The sequence below is a fragment of the Elephas maximus genome, chromosome 25, assembly GCF_024166365.1.
Source record: "Elephas maximus indicus isolate mEleMax1 chromosome 25, mEleMax1 primary haplotype, whole genome shotgun sequence".
Lineage (NCBI taxonomy): Eukaryota > Metazoa > Chordata > Mammalia > Proboscidea > Elephantidae > Elephas > Elephas maximus.
The window spans coordinates 37,548,764-37,563,579 of record NC_064843.1 but is presented as its reverse complement, the minus strand read 5'-3'; the positions used below and the strand labels follow the sequence as shown (position 1 = coordinate 37,563,579).

The window sequence follows — 14,816 nt, the reverse complement described above, 5'->3', positions numbered from 1 at the left end:
ACCCCTTTGGTGGGACACAATTACCCTATCACACAGTCCCACCCAACCACTTGGGTGGGAGTTACGAGACAGTGGCTAGACAGGCCACACAAAAGTGATCTATTGCACCATATAGGAAGACTCATTAACAACCTGCAATATACAGATGGCACAACCTTCCTTGCTGAAAATGAAGAGGACTTGAAGCACTTACTGATGAAGATCAAAGACTACAGACTTCAGTATGAATTACACCTCAACATAAAGAAAACAAAAACCCTCACAACTGGACCAATTAGCAACACTATCATGAACAGAGAAAATGCTGAAGTTGTGAAGGATTTCATTTTACTTGGATCCACAATCAAAGCCCATAGAAGCCCCCGGGCCCAGTGCTGTCGAGTCGATTCCGACTCATAGCGACCCTATAGGACAGAGTAGAACTGCCCCATAGAGTTTCCAAGGAGCGCCTGGTGGATTCAAACTGCTGACCCTTTGGTTAGCAGCCGTAGCACTTAACCACTACGCCACCAGGGTTTCCCCCATAGAAGCAGCAGTCAAGAAATCGAAAGATGTATTGCATCGAGCAAATCTGCTGCAAAAAAAAACCTCTTTAAACTCTGAAAAAGCAAAGATGTCACTTTGAGGATTAAAGTGCTCCTGACCCAGCCATGGTCTTTTCAATCACCTCATATGCATGTGAAAGCTGGACAATGAATAAGGAAGACCAAAGAAGAATTGATGCATTTGAACTATGGTGTTGGAGAAGAATTTGAACATACTACGCAAAAGAACAAACAAATCTATCTCAGAAGAAGTACAGCCAGATTGCTCCTTAGAAGCAAGGATGGTGAGACTTTGTCTCACATACTTTGGGCATATTATCAGGAGGGACCGTCCCTGGAGAAGGACATCATGCTTGGCAAAGTAGAAGGTCAGTGAAAAAGAGGAAGGCCTTCAATGAGATGGTTGACCCAGTGGCTGCAACAGTGGGCTCAACCACAACAACGATTGTGAAGATTGTACAGAACCGGGCAGCATTTGGTCTGTTGTACATAGGGTCGTTTTGGAGTTGCAATTGATTCAAAGGCACCCAACAACAACATGTTATGGGATGGTGACTCTTACTGAAACTGTTTTAGCTGACACTCTTTGACACTACTTGGCAGAAATAGGAGGATGGCGCCACCATATTACTGCTGTGTGGGCTCGAAGTCCAGGTTCCCCACTTGTCGTCTGTTGACACCCGAGGAGACAGGGGCTTCTTACTGCTGAATGGGAGTTCTGGCTCCCCACTAGACCTCTACTGATGCCACCCTTCCTGGGAGCAGTAGGAGTTTCTTGTTACTGTGCCCCACCTGGCCTGTACTGACAGCACAGGCAAGTGCAGCCTCGCTCATGCTGGGTGGCGGTGGAAGTCCTGACTCTACACTAGGCCCCTTCTGATGTCACTTCAGCAGGGAGGGGGAGTGGCATCTCACTAATGCTGAATGGGAGTGAAAGTCCAGGCTCCCCATGGAGGATCATTGCTGCCTGTCCTTTTCTGACATCACTCCAGCAGGAGTGTTAAGGGGCTTCAGTACAACCTCAAGGAATGTCAAGGCTCCCCACTTGGTCTTTGCTGGCATAAGTGGGAGTGACCACAGTTTTTTTTCTGTGTGTTTGGCCAGAGTAGAACAGGTATTGTCTAAAAGTTTTCTATCTTGCTAGGTTGCTTCTTTCCTGGTCCTTTGTCAAGAGACAGCGGGCTTTTTTTTTTTTAAATAATTTTTATTGTGCTGTAAGTGAAAGTTTACAAATCAAGTCAGCCTGTCACATATAAACTTGTATACACCTTACTACATACTCCCATTTACTCTCCCCCTAATGAGCCAGCTCGCTCCCTCCTTCCAGTCTCTCCTTTCGTGACGGTTTTGCCAGTTTCTAACCCTCTCTACCCTCCCATCTCCCCTCCAGACAGGAGATGCCAACACAGTCTCAAGTGTCCACCTGATACAAGTAGCTCACTCTTCATCAGCATCTCTCTCCAACCCATTGTCCAGTCCCTTCCATGTCTGATGAGTTGTCTTCGGGAATGGTTCCTGTCCTGGGCCAACAGAAGGTTTGGGGACCATGACCGCCGGGATTCTTCTAGTCTCAGTCAGACCATTAAGTCTGGGCTTTTTATGAGAATCTGGGGTCTGCATCCCACTGTTCTCCGACAGCAGGCTTTTTTTGAGGGCTTTTTTTGTCTGCACCCATTGGGGTTTCTAGGTTTCCAGTTTCTTCAGCTGCATAACTGGGATAAAACCTGTTGCCATCGAGTCGATTCTGGCTCATAGTGACCTGACAGTATGGAGTAGAACTGCCCTGTAGGGTTTCCAGGAAGTGGCTGGTGGGTCCAAATTGCCTACCTTTTGGTTAGCAGCCAAGCTCTTAACCACTCTACCACCAGGGCTCCATAACTGGGATGTATGTGGCAAAAACAAAACCCAGGGAATTCACCACTATGTTGTTCCTTGACTCCTGAGGTCCCTAGCCAGTCTGCCTTCTCTCTACCTTTCAGTGTCTTCTTATGTTTATTATATATATATATATATATACACACACATATAATGTCCAGGGTTTTTAGCTGTATTTAGCTGGAGGAATAGGGAAAAAATACATCTACTCTGCCTTCCCAGGTGGATGCCAGGAAAGGGGATTTGCAAATACTTATCATTTAATATAAGGATTAGTTGGCACATGTAAAGTAACCAGACCATGCCCAGTACATAATAGACATTGGAAAAATCATTGCTATTATTTTTCAACGATTCAAAAGTTCTGTAATTCTCAATTAGGCTACTTTAAGTGTTGCCATGTTGTGATGCTAGATTCTAAGCTTTGGCATTTTTACTTATGGAATTTGACCCTTCTTCCTTCCTCTTTTTTCCTACCCCTGGGTCTTCCTAGGAAAATAGTTGATCCCAAGCAGTGTTCTGTTGGTTTGTCTTTCAGAGAGCAGAGAGCATTGATCCGGTTCAAGACCACCCTTATGAACACTCTCATGGACGTCCTTCGCCACAGGCCAGGATGGGTGGAAGTGAAGGAGTAAGACACACACCCCTAACCTCATTCCTCCTTCCCTTTGTCTTAGAGGTTCCTGTTTCCCATGGTTTTTCTCCCAGTTCCCCTGGGTGGCCACTGAAACTTGTCCTAAAATGTATATGACAGGAGCCAACACTCACAATGTGTGAGGTGCATTACCAACGCCATTCTATTTAAGTCATCCAGCAATATATGATTATATTCAGAAGTGTTAAGCCAGTTGCCTAAAATCACACAGTGATTCTTTCAGTGAGGGCCAGGTCAAGGACTTCTCTCCCCTGGCTGCTTACTAGTTCTGTGCCCTTGAACAAGTTACTTGGCCTCCAAGCCTACATTTCTTCTTCTATGTTAGGCTTTGACGATACTGAGATGAACAAGCATACAGTGCCTGGCACATAGTAGGTGCTAATATTAGTTAGGGTTAAGGTTTGGATTCAAGTGACAAAGACCCAAGTGACAAAGTAAAAGAGGCTTCAACAGGTTAGAAATTTATTTATCTCTCACATTTAAGTTTAGATGTAGGAAGTTCAGAAATGGTGTGGGTGGTCCACACAGATGTGTGACCCATTTGCTTCCATTTTTCCACTCTGCTATCCCATTGGTGAGGCCTTGTCCTCATGGCCCAGCTAGAACTCCAGCTTACATCCATATTCCAAGCAGCAAAATTTAGGAAGGAGGCAAGAAAAGGCCTGCTCTTCCCTTGAAGGACACAACCTGGAAGTCCCTCACATTTCACTGGACAGAACTTCATCTTGTGATCACACCTAGCTGCAAGGGAATCTGGAAAATATAGTTGTTATTCTGGAAAATGTAGACTATTGCAAAAAAAAAAAAGAAAAAGTTTGGGGGGCAGAGAATGGATATGGGGGACGAGGAGCAGCCAGCTCTCTGCCAGGGTGCTCAATGAAAACTTGGTGCATAACAATAGTTAAACATTCTAGTACTGTGCACTCTTTAAGCCCTTTACATGCACGATCTCATTTAATCACCTCAACAAACCTTCTGAGTAGGCACTATTATCATCCCCATTTTACTTATGAGAAAACTAGGCCAAAGAAGTTAAAAAGAAACATGCTGCAGGCTAAGGCTCGAACCTAGTCTGTCAGCAGAGTTCAGGTTCATCTCCACCCTATTCTGGCTGATTCTCAGTGGATGAAGAGACAAACGAGCAAGCAGATAAACATTTTCATCACCCCAAAAGAAACCCCATACCATAAGCAGACACTCCCCATTCCCTCCCTCTCTCCCCTAACCCCTGGCAGCCACTAATCTGTTTTCCATCTCTATAGATTTGTCCAGTTGTGAGGATGGTGCAGGACCGGGCAGTGTTTTGCTCTGTTGTATATAAGGTAGCTGTGAGTCGGAGTCAACTCAATGGCACCTAACAACAACAACAACAATGTAGATTTGTCTATTCTGGACATTTCTTATAAATGGAATCAGTATGTGGCTTTCGTGGGTTTCTTCACTTATAATAATGTTTTCAAGGTTCATCCACGTCGTAGCACGTATTGGTCCTTTGTTCCTTTTTATGGCCGAATAATATTCCTTTGTATGAATATACCACATTTTATTTATCCATTCATCAGCTGAAGGACATTTGGGTTGTTTTTACTTTTCGACTATTATGAACAATGCTGCTATGAACATCTGTGTACAAGTTTTTGTGTGGACATACATTTTAATTTATCTTGGATGTATACCTAGGAGTGGAATTGTTGTTATATATTTAGCTTTTTGAGAAACTGCCAGACTGTTTTCCAAAAGTGGCTGCAGCATTTTACATTCCCACCAGCAGTGTAGGGTTCCAATCCATTGTCTCCATCCTAGTTATTATCTTTTTTATTGTAGCTATCCTAGTAGTTTTGACTTGCGTTTCCCTAATGGTTAATAATGTTGAACATCTTTTCATGTGTTTGTTGCCCATTCGTACATCTTCTTCGTAGAAATGTCTATTCAGATCCTTTGCCTATTTTTAAATTGGGTTGTCTTTTTATTGTTGAGTTACAAGAGTTCTTTATACCCTTATCAGATATATGACTTGCAAATATTTTCTCCCATCCTGTGGGTCATCTTTTCACTTCTTAATAATGTCTTTTGAAGCACAAAAGGTTTTAATTTGGTGAAGTCCAATTTACTTATTTTTTCTTTTGTTGCTTTTGCTTTTGATGTCATATCTGATAAACCACTGTAATCCGAGGTCACGAAGATTTACTCTTACCCTTTCTTCTAAGAGTTTTATTGTTTTAGTTCTTATATTAGGCCTTTGATTCATTTTGAGTTAAATTTTTTATATGGTGTGTGATAGGGTCCAGCTTTAACATTATAAATGTACTTATCATTAACTTATTATTTTGAAATTATTTTAGCCTTACAATAAAGCTGCAAAAATAGTACACAGCTTCCTTTGTTGGGAGCTCACATAATCATAATAGGTTTGTCAAAAACAAAATTAACATTGATACTTTTTACTTAAATCAATGCACTTGAAATGGAAAGTTTACATTACTATGATAATATCTATAGAATTATGAGGTTTCTCTTGCTATTTATGTTTTTTTCATCCACATTAAAATAAGTATACAACTGTTAAACTTTTTAAGATGTCTGTGTCCCATTTAAAAGGCATTGCAAGATTTTTTTTTAATTGTGCTTTAGATGAAAGTTTATAGAGCAGCAAATTAGTTTCTCATTAAACAATTAATACACAAATTGTTTTGTGACATTGGTTGCCAACCCCATGATGTGTCAACTCTCCCTTTCTTGGCCCTGAGTTCCCATTTCCATTTGTCCAGTTTTCCTGTCCCTTCCTGCTAAAGGGCATTAGAAGATTTGTGGGACGTTCAGTGCCCCCAGGCTGAGAGATGTGGCCACCTTTTCCTCGAGCTGACAGCCTCCTGGCCTGTCCCCTGTTGTGGTTAGAAGTCTCCCAGGTGGACGCCCAGCTACTGGAAGTAAAGAACTCTTCCCAGTCCCCCCTTCCTGCCCCTGATCTCTGGGCCCACAGCAAGGCTGGTCCTGTCTCCTTGCCCCTCTGAACACGGTGTGACATTCAGGAGAAACACCAGTCCAGCAACCACAGGAATTGAGAAGCACTTTAAATCTTTCATTCCTTGAAAATCCCAGAGAGCTCCATTTACAACACACAGACAGACTTCTTGGCCATTGTTCCAGTTACTGTTACCCGTTGAATCACTTCCTACTCACGGTGACCCCACATGTGTCAGAGTAGAACTGTGTTCCATAGGGTTTTCAACGGTTAATTTGTCAGAAGGGGATTACCAGGGCTTTCTTCTGAGGTGCCCTTGGGTAAACTTGAACTTCCAACCTTTTGGTTAGCAGCCAAGCACTTAACTGTCCAGCTACTATTACTGTCTAACAAATCTCAAACCTTAGCTTCTTAAAACGGCTGTGTTATTATGCTCACGGCCCCTGTGGGCCCAGACTTCTGACAGGTGCAGCGGGGATGGCTGTCTCTGCTTTGCAGAGTCTGGGGCTAAGCTGGGAAAAGCCAATGGCTAGAGGTCACTCCATGGCGAGAAATGCCTAGTTGCATCTTTAAATTCATTCTGGTGGTTGATGCTGGCTATCTGCTGGGACCTCAGCAGGGCTGTCTCCAAAGGGCCTTCTCATGGCTTTGCCATGTGGCCGACTTCCCAGCAGACAGCCTCTGGGATGGAAGATCTATGCCGGTATGTTTTGGAAACATAGCCTACCACAGCATTTTCTTCCTGCTGCACTGTGCTGAAAATCCTACTCGTCCATCACCAAGGGAGCAACTTCCTAATTTCTCTCTTTCTGCCTCAAACCTCCCTAAGATATTTCTCAAAACTCAGCTCACTTGTCAGTAATAGCAAAAAAGAAAAAAAAAAAAAAAAAAGGGAAACAACTAAACACTGTTATTAGGAAAATAAATAAACATATCGTGGTATGTTCACACAATGGAATGAGATAAATGAGTGAATGAAATCAATGTATATCAAATGCATAAATCTCAAAAAGGAAACAGACAGGAGCGGCTCCAACCACAGAGCTGAGACTCCGGAGCCTGATGGCCTGAGTTCAAGTCCATATCTTCCACTTACTAGCTATATGAACCTGGGCAAGTTCTGTAACCTCTTCATGCCTCAGTTTCCTCATCTGTAAAATGGCCATGATAATAATAGCACCTACCACTTCGGGTTGCTGTGAAGATCGACAAGCTAATAATTGTAAAGTACCTAGTAAATGACATAAGTATTAGTGATTAGAAAGTTTAAAAGCATGCCCACCATGTATGAGTACTACAGACATGCATGGACATGTATATGGAGTAAAACTATAAAGACATGCATAGAGATCATACACACCAAATTCAGGCTCATGATTTCCTTCGGAATGAAGGAGTAGGAGATAGCATCAGACGTGGATATATGGGGGCTTCGGTTATGTATGTAATTTAAAAAATCAGAAGCACTCATGTTTTCTTTCCTGTCACATCTTTTTCAATCACCTCCTCCCTGTCCCCCAGCTCTGGTATTAGAATTTGGTAGATTATCTGGTTTCTTGTTCCTCTCCCTGGCGTGGTGTTCACAGGGTCAGAATTGGAGTCAAGAGGCCTGGATATGAATTCTGGTGTGGCCATGTCCTTGTCGGGCAAGGCTCTTTTCATCTTAGAGCTCAGGAGATGACCAGAGTCACCTTTCAGGGTTGCTCTGAGGATTCGTGAGAGAAAGGGCTTTGTGAGCTGGAGCGGACTTGCAAATGCTGCCTAATTCCATGGCTTGATAACTTGGGGGGTGAGGATGGGGGAGTAGGTTGGGGAGGCAGCAACTAGCATGCTTCCAGGGCCCAGGCAGGTAGCATGACAAGGTGAAAATGGCTAGATTGTCCTGGTGGTAGGGAGTGGTGGGGCGGGGGGGGGGGGCCGTGCTGGTGACGTGGAGAGTGCGAGCCTGTCTAAAGGGGCACCACTCCTAGGCCAGCCAATAGGGCCAGGAGGCACTCTGGGCTCAGAGTGGCCAGATCTGCTGATAGTTAAGGGAAGCCAGGAATCTGGATTTTTATGGGAACATTTCTCCAGTTTTCATGCTGGGCGTGTTTGTGGGACAGAAGTGGTTCATGGCTACCCCTTTGAGACTCCTGATGGAGACCTTGCTGCCTTCCTTAAGCCCCCTCGGCATCAGCTCCCTGGGCCTCAGACGCCTGCAGTGCTGAGGTCCTCAGGTCATGACCTTTTTGTCCCCCTGACCCCCAAGTGAAGGAGAGTGGGATTTCTACTGGTGCGACGTGAGCTGGCTCCGGGAGAACTTCGACCACACCTACATGGATGAGCACGTGCGAATCAGTCACTTCCGAAACCACTATGAGGTGAGCCGAGCAGGGCAGAGGGGACTGAGTCAACCAGCTTTTGCTGTTGGTTTGGCAATGAGCAGGAGCTAGTTTGGGGGGACTAGGGCCAGAATGGAAGTCCCTGGGCGGTGCAAATGGCTAATGCGCTCGGCTGCTTACTGAAAGGTCAGAGGTCTGAGTCTACCCAGAGGTGCCTTGGAAGAAAGTCCTGGCAATCTACTTCCAAAACAATCAGCCATTAAAACCGTATGGAGCACAGTTCTCCTCTGACACTCATGGGATCACCATGAGTTGGAGTCTACTCAACAGTAACTGTTTTTTTTTAGGGCCAGAATGAGAAAAGTGTGTGGGAATTTGCATGTCAGGTGGGGAATATGTGGACTAGATATATGATGAGCTAAGTCATTTGAGAGTGTGAGGGTGTAAGACCTGAGGAACAGACTTGCTTGGATAGGGATTTGAAGTCCCAGGCTAGTTGTCGTTTCCCCACCAGAGATGTGAGGGGCAGGTTGGTTTGGGGTGCAAAGACCAAAGGAGCAGGGTGCTCGGAGGACTATGGTGACGTCAGGGTAGAGGCAAGTTGGGCAATTTGGGGTCTAGAGATGGGAGGGAAGTCTGGGAGGAACCAGAGGAAGCAATGATGATCCCACCATTTTGAAAGGTTAATGTAGCTTAGTGGTTAAAAACATGAACTTTGGAGCCAGACACGCCTGGGTCACTTTCAAGCCTCAGTTTCCTCACCTGTAAAATGAGGGTAATTATAGATGAGCTGGCTCTCAGTTCAAGTTACTGTAATTGTTACTTTATGGGCCACAGAATGGAGGCTGGGGTTGGAAGGTAGAGCAGGGCGGTGAGCGCGAGTGCCCATAGCCTACCCACCCTGCTGCCCAGCTGACCCGAAAGAACTACATGGTGAAGAACCTGAAGCGCTTCCGGAAACAGCTGGAGCGTGAGGCAGGAAAGGTGGAGGCAGCCAAATGCGACTTCTTCCCCAAAACTTTTGAGATGCCATGCGAATATCACCTGTTCGTGGAGGAGTTCCGCAAAAACCCAGGCATCACCTGGATCATGAAGCCCGTGAGTGCCCAGTGCTGGGGAGGAGGAGGAAGCGGGGAGAGGGAGGACTCCTAGGGCTGGAGCAGGGCTCTCTGATGGCCCTGCTAGGACACGACTTTGCCTGGGAATTTAGCCTTAGATGCACTCTCTGCCTCCCCTGAAGGGCTGACTTTGTTTCATCTTCTCTGCAGTGTGTGGACCCAGCAGCTATGACTGCTGGCACACAGTAGGTGCTCAATAAGTGTTTATTCAATGAACGAGGATAAGGACACCAGGGCAGGGAATCCAGAGCCTTGCTGGAGCTCAGATCCCTGATAAAAAAAAGGTGGCTGGGCCATGTAGAATGTTTTACCCAAATCCTAGTGGGTGGTAATACCTCTCCCATTTTAAAGATGAGGAGACAGGCTTATTTACTCAAGCATTCCAGATGCTTACTGAGCCCTTGCCCTGTGGCAGGCATAGAAGTAGGTGCTGGGGATAAAGCCTTTGCAAGTCAGATATCTGGTCTCAAGGAGGGCAGACAGTAAACGAATAGGATACGTGTGTAATTACACTTGTGGTCTGTGTTCCTAAAGAGACTAAGGAGAATGGTGCCGGGAGAGGGAACAGCCAGGAGGATCTCATCCAGACAGGCAGGCTTTTCTGAAGAAACGAAAGCTTGGGCTCTGAGGCCAAACCCCTTAGGTCAAATGCTATCATACTGTTTACTAGCTGTTAGACTGTTTACTAGCTGTTAGACATCAGGCAAATTACTTAATTTTTGCAAAGTTGCGACAAACTAATGGTACCTGTTTCATAGCATTGTTGTGTAACTGAACAAGTTAACACAGCTAAAGCACATAGTAAGTGCTCAATAAATGAGAGTTGTTATTGCTATAAGAATTAGTACTGAGCTTCGACATAAAGGATGCTTGGGAGTCAGCCTGGAGAAGGGGTGGAGGTGGGGAAGACTATTCCAGGCAAAGGGAACAGCATGTTTGAAGGCCTTGCATCTGGAGGTGGCCCTTTAGGGATCAAGAAATGGACTGGAGGCCAAGGGTGGCAGAGCATCTCCCAGACGCTCAGCCCTTCCTCCCTGCCACCTCTCACCCCAAAGCTGCGCACTGCCATAGCCTTGAATAGCATCATCAAAGGCCCTGTTTGGTTTTCCTGGCTTGGGAACGTGCCAGGCCCCAGGAAGGGAGTTGGGGGTAGGGTAGGAGGAAGCAGCCCTTCCTCGTGGAGCTAAAGTCCAGGGCCTGATGTTAGCTAACGCAGATTTAGCCAATAGCACAGGTATTTGGAGGGGCTGCCTTTATCAGAAGGGGGAAGGTCATCAGTAGACGCTCCCAACAGGGGGCGAGGCAGGATTTGAACCCAGGCTGCCCAGATCATTTCCCTGGCGCTCTTGCCTCTCTGGGACCTGCTGGAAGGCCAGAGTGCCGGGAAGGCACAGGGAGGAGGGTGCTGAGGCCGGGGTAGTAGGAGTCAGACAGAGGAGTACTGGGAGCCACCCAGGGCAGATTCCAGCTCCAGCATTATCCTCTCAGACAAATGGTAATTTGTGGTAATTGAGAACGGGCGATCACATATTAAGTTGATTCTTTGCCCAGGCCACGGCCTTTGTTAGCAGCAGACACAACAGATGTAATTAAGAGGCAGAGTCTTGGCTCTGTGTGTGTATGTGTGTGTGTCTCCTTTCCCCTACAAGCTGAGGCGCCCCGTCTGGATGGGGGATGTGGAGGGTGGGCACTTCTGGTCTGACCAGCCTGGGTTCTAATTCTGTATCCACCACTTATGAGCTGTATGACCCTGAGCTGGTTACTCAATCCCCCTCAGTCTGCTTCCTCATCTGTAAAATGAAATTAGCGGGTGTGTCTGCGAAAGAATTCAGCAGTTATACCCTCAATGGGCGTGGCACCTAGATACCCAATAATTGACCGTTTTCTTTGTTGTTTCCTAGAGCCCAGGAAACTCCCTCTCCGTTCCCTGCCCCTGGGAAGCACTAGGTCAGTGTTTCTCACACTTCAATGTGCCACGCAACAGAGGAAGGAGAGTCAGAAATAGGAGGAGGATATGGCAAGTGTGGCCAGTTGCCTCCATGAACAACTGCCTCCTTTGGCATGAGACCAGAAGAACTGGATGGTGCCCGGTTACTATTACTGAGCATTTTGATCAAAGATTCCATAGAGGAATCCTGATCAAAAGGGAGAAAGTACAGAAGAGAATTTCAAATTCTTATGAACTCCAGACTTTCTGGAGCCATGAAGGCTAGTTGAACCACTGAAACTATTGCTCTAAGATAAGCTTTAAACCTTAAACCAAAAATATCCCCTGAACGTCTTAAAACCAAACAGTAGTTTAGCTTAACTAGTAAAAAATGTCTGCTTTGAGCATTATACTCTCTTTTAAAAACCATCAACACGGGATCAAATTGAGAACCAAAAAACCAAAGCCAAACTTGTTGCCATTGAGTCAATTCTGACTCAAAGAGACCCTATAGGACAGAGTAAAACTTCCCCATAGGGTTTCCAAAGAGCAGCTAGTGGATTCGAACTGCTGACCTTTTGGTTAGCAGCCAAGCTCTTAACCATTGTGCCACCAGGGCTCCAAACTGACAACTGCGGGTCGAAAGATTAGATAGGAACCTTAGGGGGCAGTGAGTTTATCTTAAAGAGGGAGGAACAACCCAGAAAAGGAGGGTGAGAATGGTTGCACAACTTGAAGAGTGTAATCAATGTCACGGAATTGTGCATGTAGGAGCTGTTGAATTGGTGTATGTTTTGCTGTGTATATTTTCAACAGTAACAAGAAAATAAATAAATAAAATGAAACAGACAAACTTCCATGTGCCCACGAATCACCTTGTTCAAATGGAGAGTCTGATTCCAGGTAGGTCCTTGGAGTCTACATTTCTAACTAGCTTCCAGTGATGCTAACACTGTTGGTCCATGGATCACACTGAGTATCGGCTGTAGAGCAGGGGTTCTCACATCTGAGTGGGTATCAGAACCTCCTGGAGGGCTTGTTGAAGCAGATTGCCAGGCCTTACCTCCTAGAGTTGTCAGTTCAGTAGATCTGGGGCAGGGCCTGAGGATGTGTATTTCTCACAAGTTCCCAGGTGTCCCCCAAATATATGTGTATCAATTTGGCTATGCCATGATTTCCAGTATTGTGTGATTGTCCACCATTTTGTCATCTGATGTGATTTCCCCATGTGTTATAAATCATATCACTATGAAGTTAATAAGATGGATTAGTGGCAGTTATGTTGATAGATCTATAAGATTAGATCGTGTCTTAAACCAATCTCTTTTGAGATATAAAAGAGAGCAGCGAGCAGAGAGACGGGCGACCTCACAAAATCAAGAAGCAAGAGCCAAGAGAATAGTATGTCCTTTGTGCTGTGCTGAGAAGCTCCTAGTCCAGGGGAAGATTGATGACAAGGACCTTCCTCCAGAGCCGACAGGGAAAGAAAACCTTCCGCTGGAGCTGATGCCCTGAATATGGACTTCTAGCCTAATGGACTGTGAGAGAATAAACTCCTGTTTGTTAAAGCCTTCTACTTGTGGTATTTCTGTTTAGCAGCATTAGATAACCAAGACACCAGGTTACAAGGATGCTGCTGGTCTGGGTACCACATTGAGAAGCTCTGGGCTAGAGTACTAGTTCTGGGATCCTATTGCTTGGATTCCTTTGGGGTAGAGGAAGTGTTAGAAAATAGGGCATTAGCCTAAATTTGGAAAAATAGAGGGGAAAACATCCCCTGAATCCCTCACTCTTCAAAACAAGGCCTGCCTGTGTGATCCAGTTGGTTCTCATTCGCCCACAGACAGGAGTTTTCACATAGTTGCAGTGACCGGGCCAGTCATGTGGCAGCTGCGGGTCTGCCTTATCCCTTCAGCTGTCCCCTGAATGGTTTCCCTGGAGCCCCCATCTTCCTCTTCAATGGTGACCGAGCAGCCCAGGGAGGGGTTGAGTTGGATTTGGAAGGGAACAGGCTGCGTCACCACCTCCGCTCTGCCCTGTAGGGACCCCTCTTCACACTCTGTCTGAGCCCCAGCCTCCCCGAGGCTTTGCTATTACTCTTGGGTGATATAAGAGCAGGCTGTTGGGTTTGGCATTAAAAAGCCCAGTCTAGTGTAAAAATTGCATCAATCCAAACTTATTTCCCATCTAAGCATTCTCCCTCCCATCAGCTCAGGCCGGCTGGGGTTGGCAAAAAGGTAAGCAGGACACACATCATAGGGACCACTCTTCTCCTCCAGCTTCCCTCTGTCCATCGTCTCTCTGTGTGTCTAACACTTCACTCAGGGATATGAGTGTCCTTAGCAACCATTTGGCTGGTCTCAGCTTTGGGGACCTCTGTTTAAATTGTAAGACAGGAAGAGCCAGGTTTTTTCATTGTTGCTTTTGTTTGTTTTTTTCTAAATTTTATTTATTTTGTTGTTGTTGAGAACACACACAGCAAAACACACCAATTCAACAATTTCTACATGTATGATTTGGTGACATTGATTACATTCTTCGAGTTGGGCAAACTGCTCTCACCCTCCTTTTCTGAGTTGTTCCTCCCTCATTAACATAAACTCACTGTCCCCTAAAGTTCCTTCCTATCTAATCTTTGAAGTTGCTATTGTTAATATGATCCTATATTGATAGTTACTAAAAGAGCATAATGCCCAAGGCAGACATTTTTTTACTAGTTAAGCTAAACTATCGTTCTGTTTTAAGAAGACTTCAAGGGATATTTTTGGTTTAAGGTTTAAAGCTTATCTCAGGGCAATACTTTCAGGGGTTTATCCACCTCCACAGGTCCAGAAAGTCTAGAGTCCATGAGAATTTGAAATTCTGTTCTGCATTTTCTCCCTTTTGATCAGGATCCTTCTGTGAAGTGTTGGATCAAAATGTTCAGTAATGGTAGCCAGGCACCGTCTAGTTCTTCTGGTCTCACGGCAAAGGAGACAGTTTTTCATGGAGGCAATTAGCCATACATTCCATAAACAACAACAACAAAAAAAACCAGTTGCCATTGAGTCGATTCCGACTCATAGTGACCCTATAGGGTCTTTTCAGTCACCTCACATGCATGTAAAACCTGGACAATGTAAAAGGAACTCAGAAGAAGAATTGATGCATTAGAAATATGGTGTTGGTAAAGAATATTGACTTACCCTGGAGTGCCAGAGAATGAACAAATCAATCTTAGAAGAAGTACAACCAGAATGCTCCTTAGACGCGAAGATGGCAAGACTTTGGCTCACTTACTTTGGACACATCATCAGGAGAGGTCAGTTGCTAGAAAAGGACATCATGGTTGGTGGAACGTCAGCAAAAATGAGGGGAACCCTCAATGAGATGGATTGACACAACAGCCATAACAATGGACTCAAACATACCAA

General features: G+C 45.2%; 1 protein-coding gene across 4 annotated transcripts in view; it reads left to right on the top strand.

The window, feature by feature from the left end:
- The window catches only part of TTLL9 (tubulin tyrosine ligase like 9), a 54,491-nt gene that overhangs the window by 9,046 nt on the left and 30,629 nt on the right, over positions 1-14,816 (top strand). For 2 of the 4 annotated variants that reach the window (XM_049869779.1, XM_049869780.1), the window contains exons 3-5: positions 2,959-3,051; positions 8,286-8,397; positions 9,271-9,456. In XM_049869779.1, coding sequence (XP_049725736.1) covers positions 2,959-3,051; positions 8,286-8,397; positions 9,271-9,456 — 391 coding nt within the window. Of the gene's footprint in view, positions 1-2,935; positions 3,052-8,285; positions 8,398-9,270; positions 9,457-14,816 lie in introns of all 4 variants that reach the window. The other 2 variants (XM_049869781.1, XM_049869782.1) reach the window with 2 other exon arrangements.